The following is a 12,843-nucleotide window of genomic DNA, read 5'->3' on the forward strand; positions in this document are numbered from 1 at the left end:
CACCTCACATCAAAGGAAAGTCAAAGTTTGTGACCTCATTTCTTTCTTCGAACAACCAAAAGATCTATTAGCTACTTTCTCTTTGAACAGCCAAGAGATCTATTAGCTAAATTGGAGGAATCGGTGTCCAGCTGGTGCTACTTCTCCAGGTGCTTTATCTCTCCTATGTTGATATTTATGTCCAAGCTATTTATACATGTTTAGTAAAAACCAGAAGCATAAGTGATTGAGTATATGTTCTATTTTCTTCATCTTTTAGAGAGACGCATGCGAATTTCCGTGAATGGTGAATAAGCCCAGATCTATTTAAGAATCATACACAAGGCAAATGCAGGTGTGGGAGTCCTAGTTTAACAGCTTTAGAAAAAGAAAGAACTCATGGAAGTGGTGATTCATATTTGAGTTTCATGTTAAATGAATTATTCTGTCTCCTACCACAAGATTTGTAACTACATTTCAAGACCTATATCCTGAATGAATATGAATGTGAATTCAATCAAAGTACTGTCCGGGAGAGTAAAAGAATGCTTGATATAGGTGCTTGACCGGGGTTGACCTGGGTTGATTCGGGTTGACCCACCAGACCCGTTACCCAATCATTTTACTGAGTTAATTACCTGGTTGGGTTTTATAATTAGAGATACCAAAAATATTCTAATACTATTCTTCGTGATAAAGTCGACTACATTTTACACGATTCCTGTGCCACCTAAAGAGTCAACAATGGTGGGAGTCAACAATGGTGGTGAAGCCATCCTTCCTTAGTCACAAATTGTAGGCACCAAACTTATGCCACTTGCCTTGCCCCTTTGTCCTTTGCTTGGATGCTTGCCTATAAATAGGCAATGCATCCAAGCTTATTTTGCACACAACAAGAGAAGAAGAGAAGAGTGAGAGAGGGAAAGAAATCCCACAAAATTGTGAGGTATTTGTGAGAGAGTAAGTGAGGTGTTTTCTCCTATTAATAGAGAGATTTCAGTTGTTCTCCTATTAGTAGAGAGAGGTTGTAATTCCCACATTACTTAGTAAAATCCTTCTATACTTGCCCGTGGACGTAGCCAAATTGGGTGAACCACGTAAATTCTTGTGTGTCTAATTTCTCATTTTATCCTATTCTTTACCTTTTATCTTGTCGGGTTTGCATGCTAGTATCCTAACAGTGGTATCAGAGCCTTCTGGTTGGTGTTGTTAATACACAAAAGTTATTCGTGTATACGGTTACTATTCACATCTACGACACTATTCACCCATACGGTACTGTTCACATACGCTACTGTTGGCGTATATAGAAAGTCAGTGCGGTGATTAAATACAGTCTAGGAAGTTCTGTCTAAGGAGATTGGGTTTTAAGCGGGACCGTTTGTGACCCCTCCAATCTTTCCTGGGAACTTACTTAGTGAAGTATTATTCACACGATACTATTTCTATATACGTTACAGATCTGTGAAATGGTGATAGCTGAATAGATCTTGGTGAATACAATGGCAGCAAAGTACGAGATTGAGAGGTTCAAGGGGAGCAATTTCTCACTGTGGAAAATGAGAATCAAGGCAATCTTAAGGAAAGACAATTGCTTGGCAGCAATTGGGGATCGGCCCGTGGAGATCACTGATAATGCAAAATGGAATGAGATGGATGGCAATGCTATTGCTAACATACATTTAGCATTAGCCGATGAAGTATTATCAAGTGTGGCGGAGAAAAAAACAACTAAGGAGATATGGGAGACTCTAACAAAGCTATATGAGTCCAAGTCTTTGCACAATAAGATTTTCTTAAAGCGGAGACTTTATACCCTTCGAATGGCAGAAACCACGGCGGTGACTGACCACATCAACACAATAAGAACTCTATTTTCACAACTCACTACGTTGGGTCAACAAATAGAGGAAAGTGAACGTGCAGAGCTTCTACTTCAAAGTCTTCCAGATTCGTATGATCAACTCATTATCAACTTGACCAATAATATCCTCACAGACTATTTAGTCTTTGATGATGTTGCAGCCGCCATCTTGGAAGAAGAAAATAGGCGCAAAAATAAAGGAGACAGAAATAGTTCAAACCAAGCAGAGGCATTGTTGGTGTCAAGAGGGAGATCAACAGAGCATGGCTCCAGTGGGAGTCAAAGGCAAGGGAGGTCCAAATCAAGAAGTAAGAAGACTGTGAAATGCTACAACTATGGCAGAAAAGGGCACTTCAAAAAGGATTGTTGGTTTAAAAAGGGTATAGAGAATACTGCAGAGTCATCAAAACCTCAAGGATGTGTTGCGAGCACCTCAGAAGATGGGGAGGTTTTATATAGTGAAGCAGCGACAATCTCTACAGATAGAGAAGAGCTTACTGAGGTCTGGCTAATGGATTCAGGAGCAACATGGCATATGACTCCCAATCGAGATTGGTTCCATACATATGAACCTATCTCTGGAGGCAAAGTGTTCATGGGTGATAATCATGCTGTAGAGATTGCTGGCATTGACACCATCAAATTGAAGATGTATGATGGCTTAATTCGCACTATTTCAGGAGTGCGACATGTGAAAGACTTGAAGAAGAATCTTTTGTCTGTAGGATAATTTGATAGTCTTGGCTGTAAGATCCAAACAGACAATGGAATAATGAAAATTGTCAAAGGAGCGCTGGTGGTTTTAAAGGCGAGAAAAACAGTTGCAAACATGTTTGTATTAATGGGAGAAACACATCATGTGGCAGAAGCGTCAATCCCATCAGCCAGTCCTGCAGAAGAGAAGACGATGATGTGGCATCAAAAACTAGGCCACATGTCAGAGAAAGGTTTGAAAGTTCTCTCTGATCAGAAGTTACTCCCTGGGCTTACAAAGGTTACTTTACCCTTTTGTGAGCATTGTGTTCAAGCAAACAGCACAGGTTGAAGTTTGGCACATCAACAACTAAGAGCAAATGCATCTTAGACCTGATTCACTCTGATGTTTGGCAAGCACCGGTTGTATCCTTGGGAGGAGCAAGATACTTTGTATCATTCATAGATGACTTCTCCAGGAGATGTTGGGTGTTTCCAATTAGAAGGAAGGCAGATGTGTTCGCAGTCTTTAAAACTTTCAAAGCGCGGGTGGAACTTGAATCTGAAAAGAAGATCAAGTGTTTGAGGACTGACAATGGAGGAGAATATACCAGTGATGAATTTGATAACTTCTGTCAACATGAAGGTATCAAAAGGCAGTTCACAACGGCATACACTCCACAACAAAATGGAGTGGCAGAGCGGATGAACAGAACTCTATTAGAAAGAACAAGAGCAATGTTGAAGGCTGCAGGTCTAGAAAAGTCATTTTGGGCAGAAGCAGTCAATACCGCCTTTTATGTGATAAATTGATCTCCATCAATTGCAATTGAGCTGAAGACACCGATGGAGATGTGGACTGGAAAACCAGCGGATTATTCTCGATTGCATATATTTGGAAGTCCTGTGTACGTGATGTACAATACTCAAGAAGTCAGCAAGCTGGATTCAAAATCCAGAAAATGTATATTCTTGGGATATGCTGATGGAGTGAAGGGGTATTGCTTGTGGGATCCCACTACCCACAAAGTAGTCATCAGTAGGGATGTCATATTTGTAGAAGGTAAAATGCAAATGGAAGAACATAATAGCATTCTAAAGGAGACTACAGAAGTCCAGATGGAAAATACTCCAAATCATGCTTCTTCTGAAATTGTACCAGAACATGAAGAGCAAGAACAAATAGAGACTGAAACTCCTGAAGTTCGGCGGTCGACTCGTGAAAGAAGGCCACCGGCTTGGCACTCAGAATATGTTACTGAGAGCAATATTGCATACTGTCTTCTAACAGAGGATGGAGAGCCATCAACTTTCCATGAGGCTATCAAAAGCACAGATGTATCTATGTGGATGACAGCAATGCAAGAGGAGATTGAAGCTCTGCACAAGAATAACACTTGGGATCTTGTTCCACTACCACAAGGGAGAAAGGCCATTGACAACAAATGGGTTTACAAGATAAAGCGTGATGGCAATGATCAAGTGGAGCGGTATCGTGCAAGATTGGTGGTGAAAGGGTATGCTCAAAAAGAAGGGATAGACTTCAATGAGATATTTTCTCCGGTGGTACGACTTACTACAATCAGAGTAGTCTTGGCGATGTGTGCTATATTTGATCTTCACTTAGAGCAGTTAGATGTGAAAACTGCATTTCTTCATGGAGAACTTGAAGAAGAAATTTATATGCTTCAACCAGAGGGTTTTGCTGAAACAGGCAAGGAGAACTTGGTTTGCAGGTTGAACAAATCTCTATACGGTCTCAAACAGGCGCCGAGGTGTTGGTACAAGAGATTTGATTCCTTCATAATTAGCCTTGGGTACAACAGACTCAGTTCAGACCATTGTACGTATTACAAGAGGTTTGAAGAAGATTTCATCATTTTGTTGTTGTACGTGGATGACATGTTGGTGATAGGCCCCAACAAAGATTGAGTCCAAGAATTGAAGGCACAATTGGCTAGGGAGTTTGATATGAAGGACTTGGGACCAACAAACAAGATTCTAGGGATGCAAATTCACCGAGACAGAAGTAAGAGGAAGATTTGGCTTTCTCAGAAGAATTATTTGAAGAAGATCTTGCGACGCTTCAACATGCAAGATTGTCAGCCAATTTCAACCCCACTTCCTGTTAACTTCAAATTATCCTCAAGTATGTCTCCTAGCAATGAAGCAGAGAGGATGGAGATGTCTCGAGTACCGTATGCATCAGCAGTGGGAAGTTTAATGTTTGCCATGATATGTACAAGACCAGACATTGCACAAGCAGTGGGAGCAGCTAGTCGATACATGGCAAATCCTGGTAGAGAGCATTGGAATACTATTAAGAGGATCTTGAGATACATCAAGGGTACCTCAGATGCTGCCTTATGTTATGGAGGATCAGAATTTACTGTCAAGGGTTATGTTGATTCAGATTTTGCTGGCGACCTTGAGAAAAGAAAATCCACGACAGGCTATGTGTTCATAATTGCAGGAGGAGCTGTGAGCTGGGTCTCTAAACTTCAGACTGTTGTAGCTTTATCCACAACAGAAGCTGAGTACATGGCAGCTACACAAGCTTGTAAAGAAGCAATATGGATGAAGAAACTTATGGAGGAGCTCGGGCACAAACAAGAGAACATTCTTTTGTATTGTGATAGTCAGAGTGCTTTGCATATTGCAAGGAATCCAGCGTTTCATTCAAGAACAAAACACATAGATGTTCAGTATCACTTTGTTCGCGAAGTGGTGGAAGATGGAAGTGTAGATTTTCAAAAGGTTCACACAAAGGAAAACCCAGCAGATGCTTTGACTAAACCAGTCAACACTGATAAGTATATATGGTGCAAATCCTCTTATGGCCTAGTAGAAATGTAAGCAGCATGCAGATGGCAAGTATAAGGATAGAAGAATCACAGAAGATCATGTGTGAAGACTTGATTAAATCATCAAAGTCTTCAAGTGGGAGAATGTGAAACCAGCCACCTAAAGAGTCAACAATGGTGGGAGTCAACAATGGTGGTGAAGCCATCCTTCCTTAGTCACAAATTGTAGGCACCAAACTTATGCCACTTGCCTTGCCCCTTTGTCCTTTGCTTGGATGCTTGCCTATAAATAGGCAATGCATCCAAGCTTATTTTGCACACAACGAGAGAAGAAGAGAAGAGTGAGAGAGGGAAAGAAATCCCACAAAATTGTGAGGTATTTGTGAGAGAGTAAGTGAGGTGTTTTCTCCTATTAATAGAGAGATTTCAGTTGTTCTCCTATTAGTAGAGAGAGGTTGTAATTCCCACATTACTTAGTAAAATCCTTCTATACTTGCCCGTGGACGTAGCCAAATTGGGTGAACCACGTAAATTCTTGTGTGTCTAATTTCTCATTTTATCCTATTCTTTACCTTTTATCTTGTCGGGTTTGCATGCCAGTATCCTAACAATTCCTTCGTTTCAAAGTTAAATCAAATTTGTCTTTTCCCTTTTGTGGTTGAGATTGTTTCAATGTCCTTGTGTTGACAGGAAAATATTGATGAACAGATGAAGATTCTCTCCATTTCCCTGGATATAAAGGCTTCATAAGGATTCATGGCATTCTCTCAGAACCGATATTAGTACATAGACTTCTTTATTTGCTCTCAAGATGTCAGAGGCAGCTGATCCTGGGGAAGTGGAGTATGACGAGGTTGGATATGCTATTAAAAGTAACTCTATTTCTCAAGTAGTTTTTGTTTGCTGCAGCCTCCCTTGGATTAAACATTTCTATAAACAAACTTGGGATTTAGGTCATTTCATTCCACTTCGATTGTCCTTGATTATTGTTAAAATGAAAATGCATGCAAGACTATCACTGAAGACTGAAAATGATGGTGTTATTGATGGGCTAGAATGGTTTTTATGTTTACAGGATACGGGTAGGTGGAGGTTTAAGCCAAGGGGATTGAACATCACTTGGAGTAGTAACCCAGATTATTGGACGATGCCTGAGAAAGGGTACTGATAATTTTTCCTTTAATCAATTTCAGTGCTGTCTTTTTTTGAGAAAGAAATAAAATTACAATTCTTAAGAACTGTTTAATAATCAATGATATGGAGAAAAGTATCACAGAACGGGAATTTTCTGACTTAGAGCACATTTGATGCACACGTCCTACACGTAAATTACAGGACGGATGGCCCTGCAGAGTTGCTAAAGGTATGCTGGCTTGAAATAGAGGGCTCAACCCCAGAACACCTATCGAAAGGGGAGAGGTATGCACTGAGCTTCAAAATATCTATGACAGAAGACACATTTGGTTGGCAAGAAGCTCCTGCTTTCGTGATGGCTAAGGTAGGGAAGAAAGGAATTGCCAAATGGGCAAGAATCAATCTGGCGGATGTGCCGGTAGGTCACGAAATGGAAGTTCCTTTAGGCAAGCTTCAGTTTGAAGTTCCGGAAAATGCTCAAGATACCACACTCTACTTCGGATTCTATGAATTGTGTTGTGGAGGATGGAAGGGAGGTTTACGAATTCATGAGGCTGTAGTTGAAGAAATGCCAGATTGAGGTTCTGTTCAAATTATTCACTCTTGTACTATCCTAGAGTTATGGCCAAATGTATCCGAAAGATTTTTTTTTTGGTGAAATATTCTTATGAATCCAAGAAAAAAAATCTGTAACATCATAATAAAATCCTGCGACTGAATCTGCAATATCTATAGTCCATAGTTTTCCAGAATTTAAGAGCAAAGTCCATTGGACTTTGGTTTATATTATAATGGATAACTCTCCCTCCTCTCTAATTAACCTGCCTAACCTATCTCAAAATAAATTAACCTGAGAACTTGGAAGTCCTGAATTTATTAGTGGCACTCCTCTTCTATACCGTTCTCACTTCACTACAAGAGTTGAGCTAGGAAGGGTCCAAAGGGACACAGTACTGTGAATCTGCAGATGCTGAATTAGGGTGAATTTAGCTAAGGATGGCCTGAAGAGACGCTACAGGTGTGTTGGTATGAAGTAACAGGCTCAGTTCATCATGTTACAAAAGTGAAGTCGTCTGAAATGAACTTCAAGTTATCTATGAAAAACAATGCATTTTCTTGGACTGACACACCTGTTTTGATGATGGCCAAGACAGCAAAAAAAGGGAAGATGCCAATGGTTAAAAATAAACCAATCATAGCTAGGAGAGGAGTCAAAGGAAATTCCTGGAGTAGTATCAGAATGATTCAAAGTAGCTTCAAACCTATTTATCATGAGGTCCGATGGGTCAGTGTATTTTTAGAATTTCAGTTTTAGCCTAATTCTATGTTTAAAAGGTGAAAGTCGGTGTGATAACCTAACATATTTAGGCTCAGCAGAATATCAAGCTTAGATAACATGGGTTTAACTTGCTTCCAGGTCTAATATTTTTTTATTCAATCATGAGCTGAGCCCGATTACATATGAATCTTGTGATTTGATAGACCCAATATTCTTGGTTTTAGCTATATGCTGAACTCAAATACATATATATCCAGCTTGTTATTAGACCCGATATTCTTGGGTTTAACTATGCATGAAGCTCAAGTATATATGAATTTGGCGAGTTATTAGATCCAATATCTTTGGGTTCAATTATGCTCTGAGCTCAAATATATATGGGCCTGGGGAGTTACCATACCTAACATCATTGGGATTAGCTACGCGCAGAACCCAAATAGACACGAGTTTGACAAAGTTGTCAGACCCAACATCATTAGGTTCAGTCACATGCTGAGCCCAATTACAAATAAATTTGGTGAGTTGTCAGACTCAATATCCTTAGGTTTAGCTACGTTCTGAGCCTAAATATATATGGGTCTAGCGAGCTACCAGACCCAATATCCTTAGGTTCAAACATGCGCTAAGCCTAAGTACATATGAGTCTGATGACCTGCTAGATCCAACATCCTTGGATTCAGCCACACGCTGCCAAACCCAATATCCTTGGATTTTGCTATGTGCTAAGCTCAAGTACATGTGGATCTGGCGAGCTGTCAGACCCAATATCTTTGGGTTTAACCACGCCCTGAGCCCAAGTACATGTGGGTCTAGCGAGCTGCCAGACTCAACATCTTTGGGTTCAACCACGTCTTGAGCCCAAATATATATGATACTGACAAATTACCAGACCCAACATTCCTAGATTCAGCTATGCGCTGAACCCAAATAGACATAAGTCTGACAAGTTACCAGACCCGTCTTCCTTGGGCTTGACATCGTTCTAGGTCCAAGTGAGAATGAGACTGACGATTGTTATGAGCCCTATGTTGGGTCACGAGACTTTATTTTTTTATTCTTATAAATTTTAACATAAAATATTAAGAGTCAAGAATAAACATCTCTCAACGCGCTTAGGTGTATAAAAGTCTTATAAAGAGCATATCATATTTTCATCAACATTAATATTGTACAGGGGATACATATCCATCATTAATGTTGTGTAAGAGGTATATATTTCTAATTAATGCTATCATGAGAAAATGATACTTCAACCCTTCTATTCAAGCAAATATATACCTCTTGAACTACTCACAAGTAAAGAATTTACAATTTCTATTCTTTAAATATTCATACTTTAATTCTTAGTGCATTTATGATCATATAAAAACAAGAACAAATACTCTTATTCTTAAAATTTAAAGCTCACTCTTTTATTTATTTCAATTCTTTACTAAAAATCATTGATTTTATCATTCGAAGGTCCCTAAACCCCACCAAAAGAAACTGTTTTGCAAATGTTAGGCCTTCTACCACCAACCATCTATTTTGTGAACTTTGGAGAAGAGAATATTGACATGAATGTGTGTTTACCCATTATCCAAACATTAAAAACCTCATTTCCAAGCATATAATTTTGAAACAGCATCAAGTTCATTGTGCACGAAGCAAATCGGAAGAAGTGTTGATCAACTTGCAAATTGGAAGGGTGGTATGCTAATTTGATCCCGAGGTCATTGTTCAGGAAGCAACAGCTCTACTGCGCATGAATTTGATTAATGCTATAACAACTAGTTCTTATGTTTACCAACACACAGAAAAAACAACTTTGATTTAATGTTTCAAATCAGATCATTTTTTTCCGTAACTCAAAGACTATTTAATCTTAATAAGGGATTAGAAAGAAAATAATCTTGTTTAAGTGACCTGTATGATCAAAATCTTGGTCACAAATTAGGGTACTGTTCAAAGGTGGAATTGTTACGAGACAACCCTTCGTTTAGATTGTGTGCAGTGACATACGTCACATACCCAACCACAAAGTAGAGTGCAAAAGCATTTTTATATCTAGTTGTTGGAATCCATTCTTTTACTTTGTTTTTCTGATAGCAATAACCAGAAGTGGTTTACAACATCAAAACATCGGCCGACTACAATTTTGATTACTCTCAGAAATTCGAACTTCACTTCCATATTCTAAAGTGTAAAAGATTGCATAGTTTGTCAATGCCAACCTGATATGCTCACTCTTTTAGCCGTCCACTGAATTCAGCTTGAAAAGTTGGGCGGCAGAGTTATTTGGATTCAAAGGATGTATCCAACTCAAAATAAGGTTACAAACCCTTATAACATCTTGTATTACAATATTCCTTTCCAACTCTTTCATATGCCAAATTTGCTCGGTTTTTCTCTTGTATGCTTGTTTCAATTCTGTGGTTGGGCAGCTGGAAGATTCTATACTGTTTGCGCGTAATACAGACACGTTTGTTCAAGTTTCTTGATCGGAGAAAACTTCTTGTATATTGCGCGCATGCGAGTGCGCACACACGCAAGCTGAAGCTCAAGTCTTTCTACCCAGTGGATCGATTCTTTTCTTGATCATATATAGAGCACTGACAATTAAAGATTAAAGAAAAGAAAAAGTTCAGGTTCCTTTCTCACTGATAAAGTTTGGCACATTTACTTTTTTTTTTTGCCGTCCTAAGCTATATTCCAATCTCTTTTACTTTGTGTGGTTGAGTTTCTTTTAATGTTCATTTCTTCGAAGCTGACATATTCATGAAGTGAGAAAACTTTCATCCTTTGTGCTGTATAAAAGGCTCAGTAAGGATCCATAAATTTATCATCTCCTTCTCTCAAAACCAACAATACAATTGATTTCCTCTCAAGATGTCTTCAAATAAACCACATTACGAGGCAGAGTGTGATGAAATAGTGAAAAGAGTAAAGTTCAGAATGCTGTTATCTTTCATCAGTTTTGCTATAATCCTACTACTTACTAACATCAACTGAACTTCTTGATGAAATCAACTTGCTATATTGAAGTTGAAATTTATTTCTTGACGAGAGTTCCTCTTCATGTTTACAGGATAGCCAAAGGTGGACATTTAGACCGAGGGGCTTCAACATCATATGGGGCCACGACGAACGCTACTGGAACTTGCCTAAGAAAGGGTAAGGAAACATCTTCTCTTAAAAGTTTCAATGAAGTTGATGGAAAATTCAACTTACAGTGTCTGAAGTTCGATATTTGCTTAGTTATAGAAGGAAAAGATACTTAGTTTTGTAGCATTCGATACATAAACTTTTATTGAAGAATAATATAAATAATATCTAGAGCTTACCTAACAGTTTAAGGTTTTGAAAAAAGATTGTTATTTGACAACTATACTATTCGAACTTCCATATTAATGCAGCACGGACGATCCAGCAGAGCTAGTTCAAGTGTGTTGGCTTGAACTAACAGGTACAACGAAGGACTCTCTACCAGATGGGAAGTACGAAATTAAATTCAAATTAGAGGTGAAACCAGGTGCATTTGGATTGAGTAATAGTCCTATTTTCATGATGGCTAAGGTAGGGAAGAGGGGAAGATACAAATGGAACAAAATCAAACTACAAGAGAAAAACTCAGACAACAGAACTGTTACCGTAGAGCCCACGTTTCAGATTGAGGTTAAAGGAAGTACAGATGATAACAAGCTCTATTTTGGTTTGTATGAAGTGTGGACTGGGAAATGGAAGGGAGGTTTGCTAATTCACAAGGCCACAGTTGATCCAGTGGGACCTTGAGCTTTTGTTCAAATTAACCACAGACACAATCCTATTTAAGATGCAACATAATAATGGAATTAACTGTCTTGTATTACCAAGCTCTGCCTGTTCATGGGGTGTGTCTTCAAGATTTATGTACTCTGTTTTGTTCATCTATCAAATAAATGAATGCTTTGTTTTGTTCCATCTTCAACTAAACTTACTTTAACAATTGCATTCTAGCTATAAAGAAATTTTATTTTTCTCGATAAGCCAGAATCGATTGATTCTACACCAAGAAGGCCAAATGCCGAGCGAAGCGAAAGAAAAACTTGTTAAGGAAACAAATATGTAATTATGTGCTGTAAAATATTTCTTTTCCTATTGCAGTATAGATTTCCTATTGCAGTATAGATTTCCGGAATAGCTTAGCACAATTATAGGAAACAACTCTTGTATAAAGTTACGTTCTCTGATTCAATGAATTCATTCAAGCAAATATTGTCACGACCCGAATCCCAGATCCATGACCGGCATATAGGCAAAGTTCCCCTCCAAGGTTCCATGTCTATGCAAACCCAAACTTACACACAAACTTATCCTAACTCAATCAGAGTTCAACGTAGCATTAATAACAAAATCAACTTCATAATATAATTGAATTATCTTAATACAAGAGTTTATATAAGTCTAAAGTTTTGGAGCACTAACTTGACATAAAAGAAATGTATAAATTACAACCAAAAAGCAGGTTCGGAAGGTTCAACAAAAATAACCTGCTATCAAGCTATAAGCCTGAAAAGAATAATAATGAGATGGTGAGTTCAACAACTCAGTGAGTAGATAATATTCAATATACACACACGAGGTAATATAACAATGAGAATTATATACAATTATGGCTCTAGGTTCTTATATGAAGGTTTCTCAAATAGACCATAACAAGAAGGTCAAATGGTAAAGTTCGTCAGAAAATCAAAATGCAATGAGCATGAGGCTCCGTACTATGGGATGATCAGTCCACACAGGTTGGTGACTCCCCCGACCAACTAGGGTTCAGATACGATGTGCACAAAGACTAACACTACCCTGTTAGCATGGGTATTTTGACTGACATAACATAAGTTCATAATCATAATCTAACAAACATATTCATATCTCAAAGCTCAACTCATGACATCAATCAAATAAGGAGCTATCAATTCAGAAGTCAATTCAAAATATATGTTGGTTCATATCAAGAATTCAGATTCAATAATTGATCATGCTTTATCATAACAAGGATAATAATCAACATATATATTATCAAAAAGCATGATCCAATTCATATTAGCAAATCAAATATTTATAATATTTCT

At 38.3% G+C, this 12,843-nt stretch overlaps 2 protein-coding genes across 2 annotated transcripts; both read left to right on the forward strand.

Annotated features, from left to right (window-relative positions):
• Positions 1–25: 25 nt before the first annotated feature.
• LOC133677900 (protein PHLOEM PROTEIN 2-LIKE A9-like) lies at positions 26–7,193 on the forward strand. The gene is made up of 4 exons (XM_062100035.1): positions 26–149; positions 6,031–6,193; positions 6,416–6,501; positions 6,676–7,193. The coding sequence occupies exons 2-4, from the start codon at positions 6,152–6,154 to the stop codon at positions 7,052–7,054; spliced, it is 507 nt and encodes a 168-aa protein (XP_061956019.1). The 5' UTR covers positions 26–149; positions 6,031–6,151; the 3' UTR covers positions 7,055–7,193.
• Positions 7,194–10,517: 3,324 nt separating this feature from the next.
• On the forward strand, positions 10,518–11,692 carry LOC133678218 (protein PHLOEM PROTEIN 2-LIKE A9-like). The gene is made up of 3 exons (XM_062100458.1): positions 10,518–10,675; positions 10,821–10,906; positions 11,149–11,692. Exons 1-3 carry the CDS (start codon positions 10,622–10,624, stop codon positions 11,522–11,524), a joined length of 516 nt encoding a protein of 171 aa, XP_061956442.1. The 5' UTR covers positions 10,518–10,621; the 3' UTR covers positions 11,525–11,692.
• The last annotated feature ends 1,151 nt before the right edge of the window (positions 11,693–12,843 follow it).

The sequence above is a fragment of the Populus nigra genome, chromosome 18 (genome assembly GCF_951802175.1).
Source record: "Populus nigra chromosome 18, ddPopNigr1.1, whole genome shotgun sequence".
NCBI lineage: Eukaryota > Viridiplantae > Streptophyta > Magnoliopsida > Malpighiales > Salicaceae > Populus > Populus nigra.

Coding starts and splice junctions, on each gene's coding strand:
- LOC133677900 (XM_062100035.1), top strand. CDS start 6,152: ATGTCAGAGGCAGCTGATCCTGGGGAAGTGGAGTATGACGAG. Junction 6,194..6,415: donor GGGAAGTGGAGTATGACGAG/GTTGGATATGCT, acceptor TTATGTTTACAG/GATACGGGTAGGTGGAGGTT. Junction 6,502..6,675: donor TGGACGATGCCTGAGAAAGG/GTACTGATAATT, acceptor CGTAAATTACAG/GACGGATGGCCCTGCAGAGT.
- LOC133678218 (XM_062100458.1), top strand. CDS start 10,622: ATGTCTTCAAATAAACCACATTACGAGGCAGAGTGTGATGAAATAGTG. Junction 10,676..10,820: donor GTGATGAAATAGTGAAAAGA/GTAAAGTTCAGA, acceptor TCATGTTTACAG/GATAGCCAAAGGTGGACATT. Junction 10,907..11,148: donor TGGAACTTGCCTAAGAAAGG/GTAAGGAAACAT, acceptor ATATTAATGCAG/CACGGACGATCCAGCAGAGC.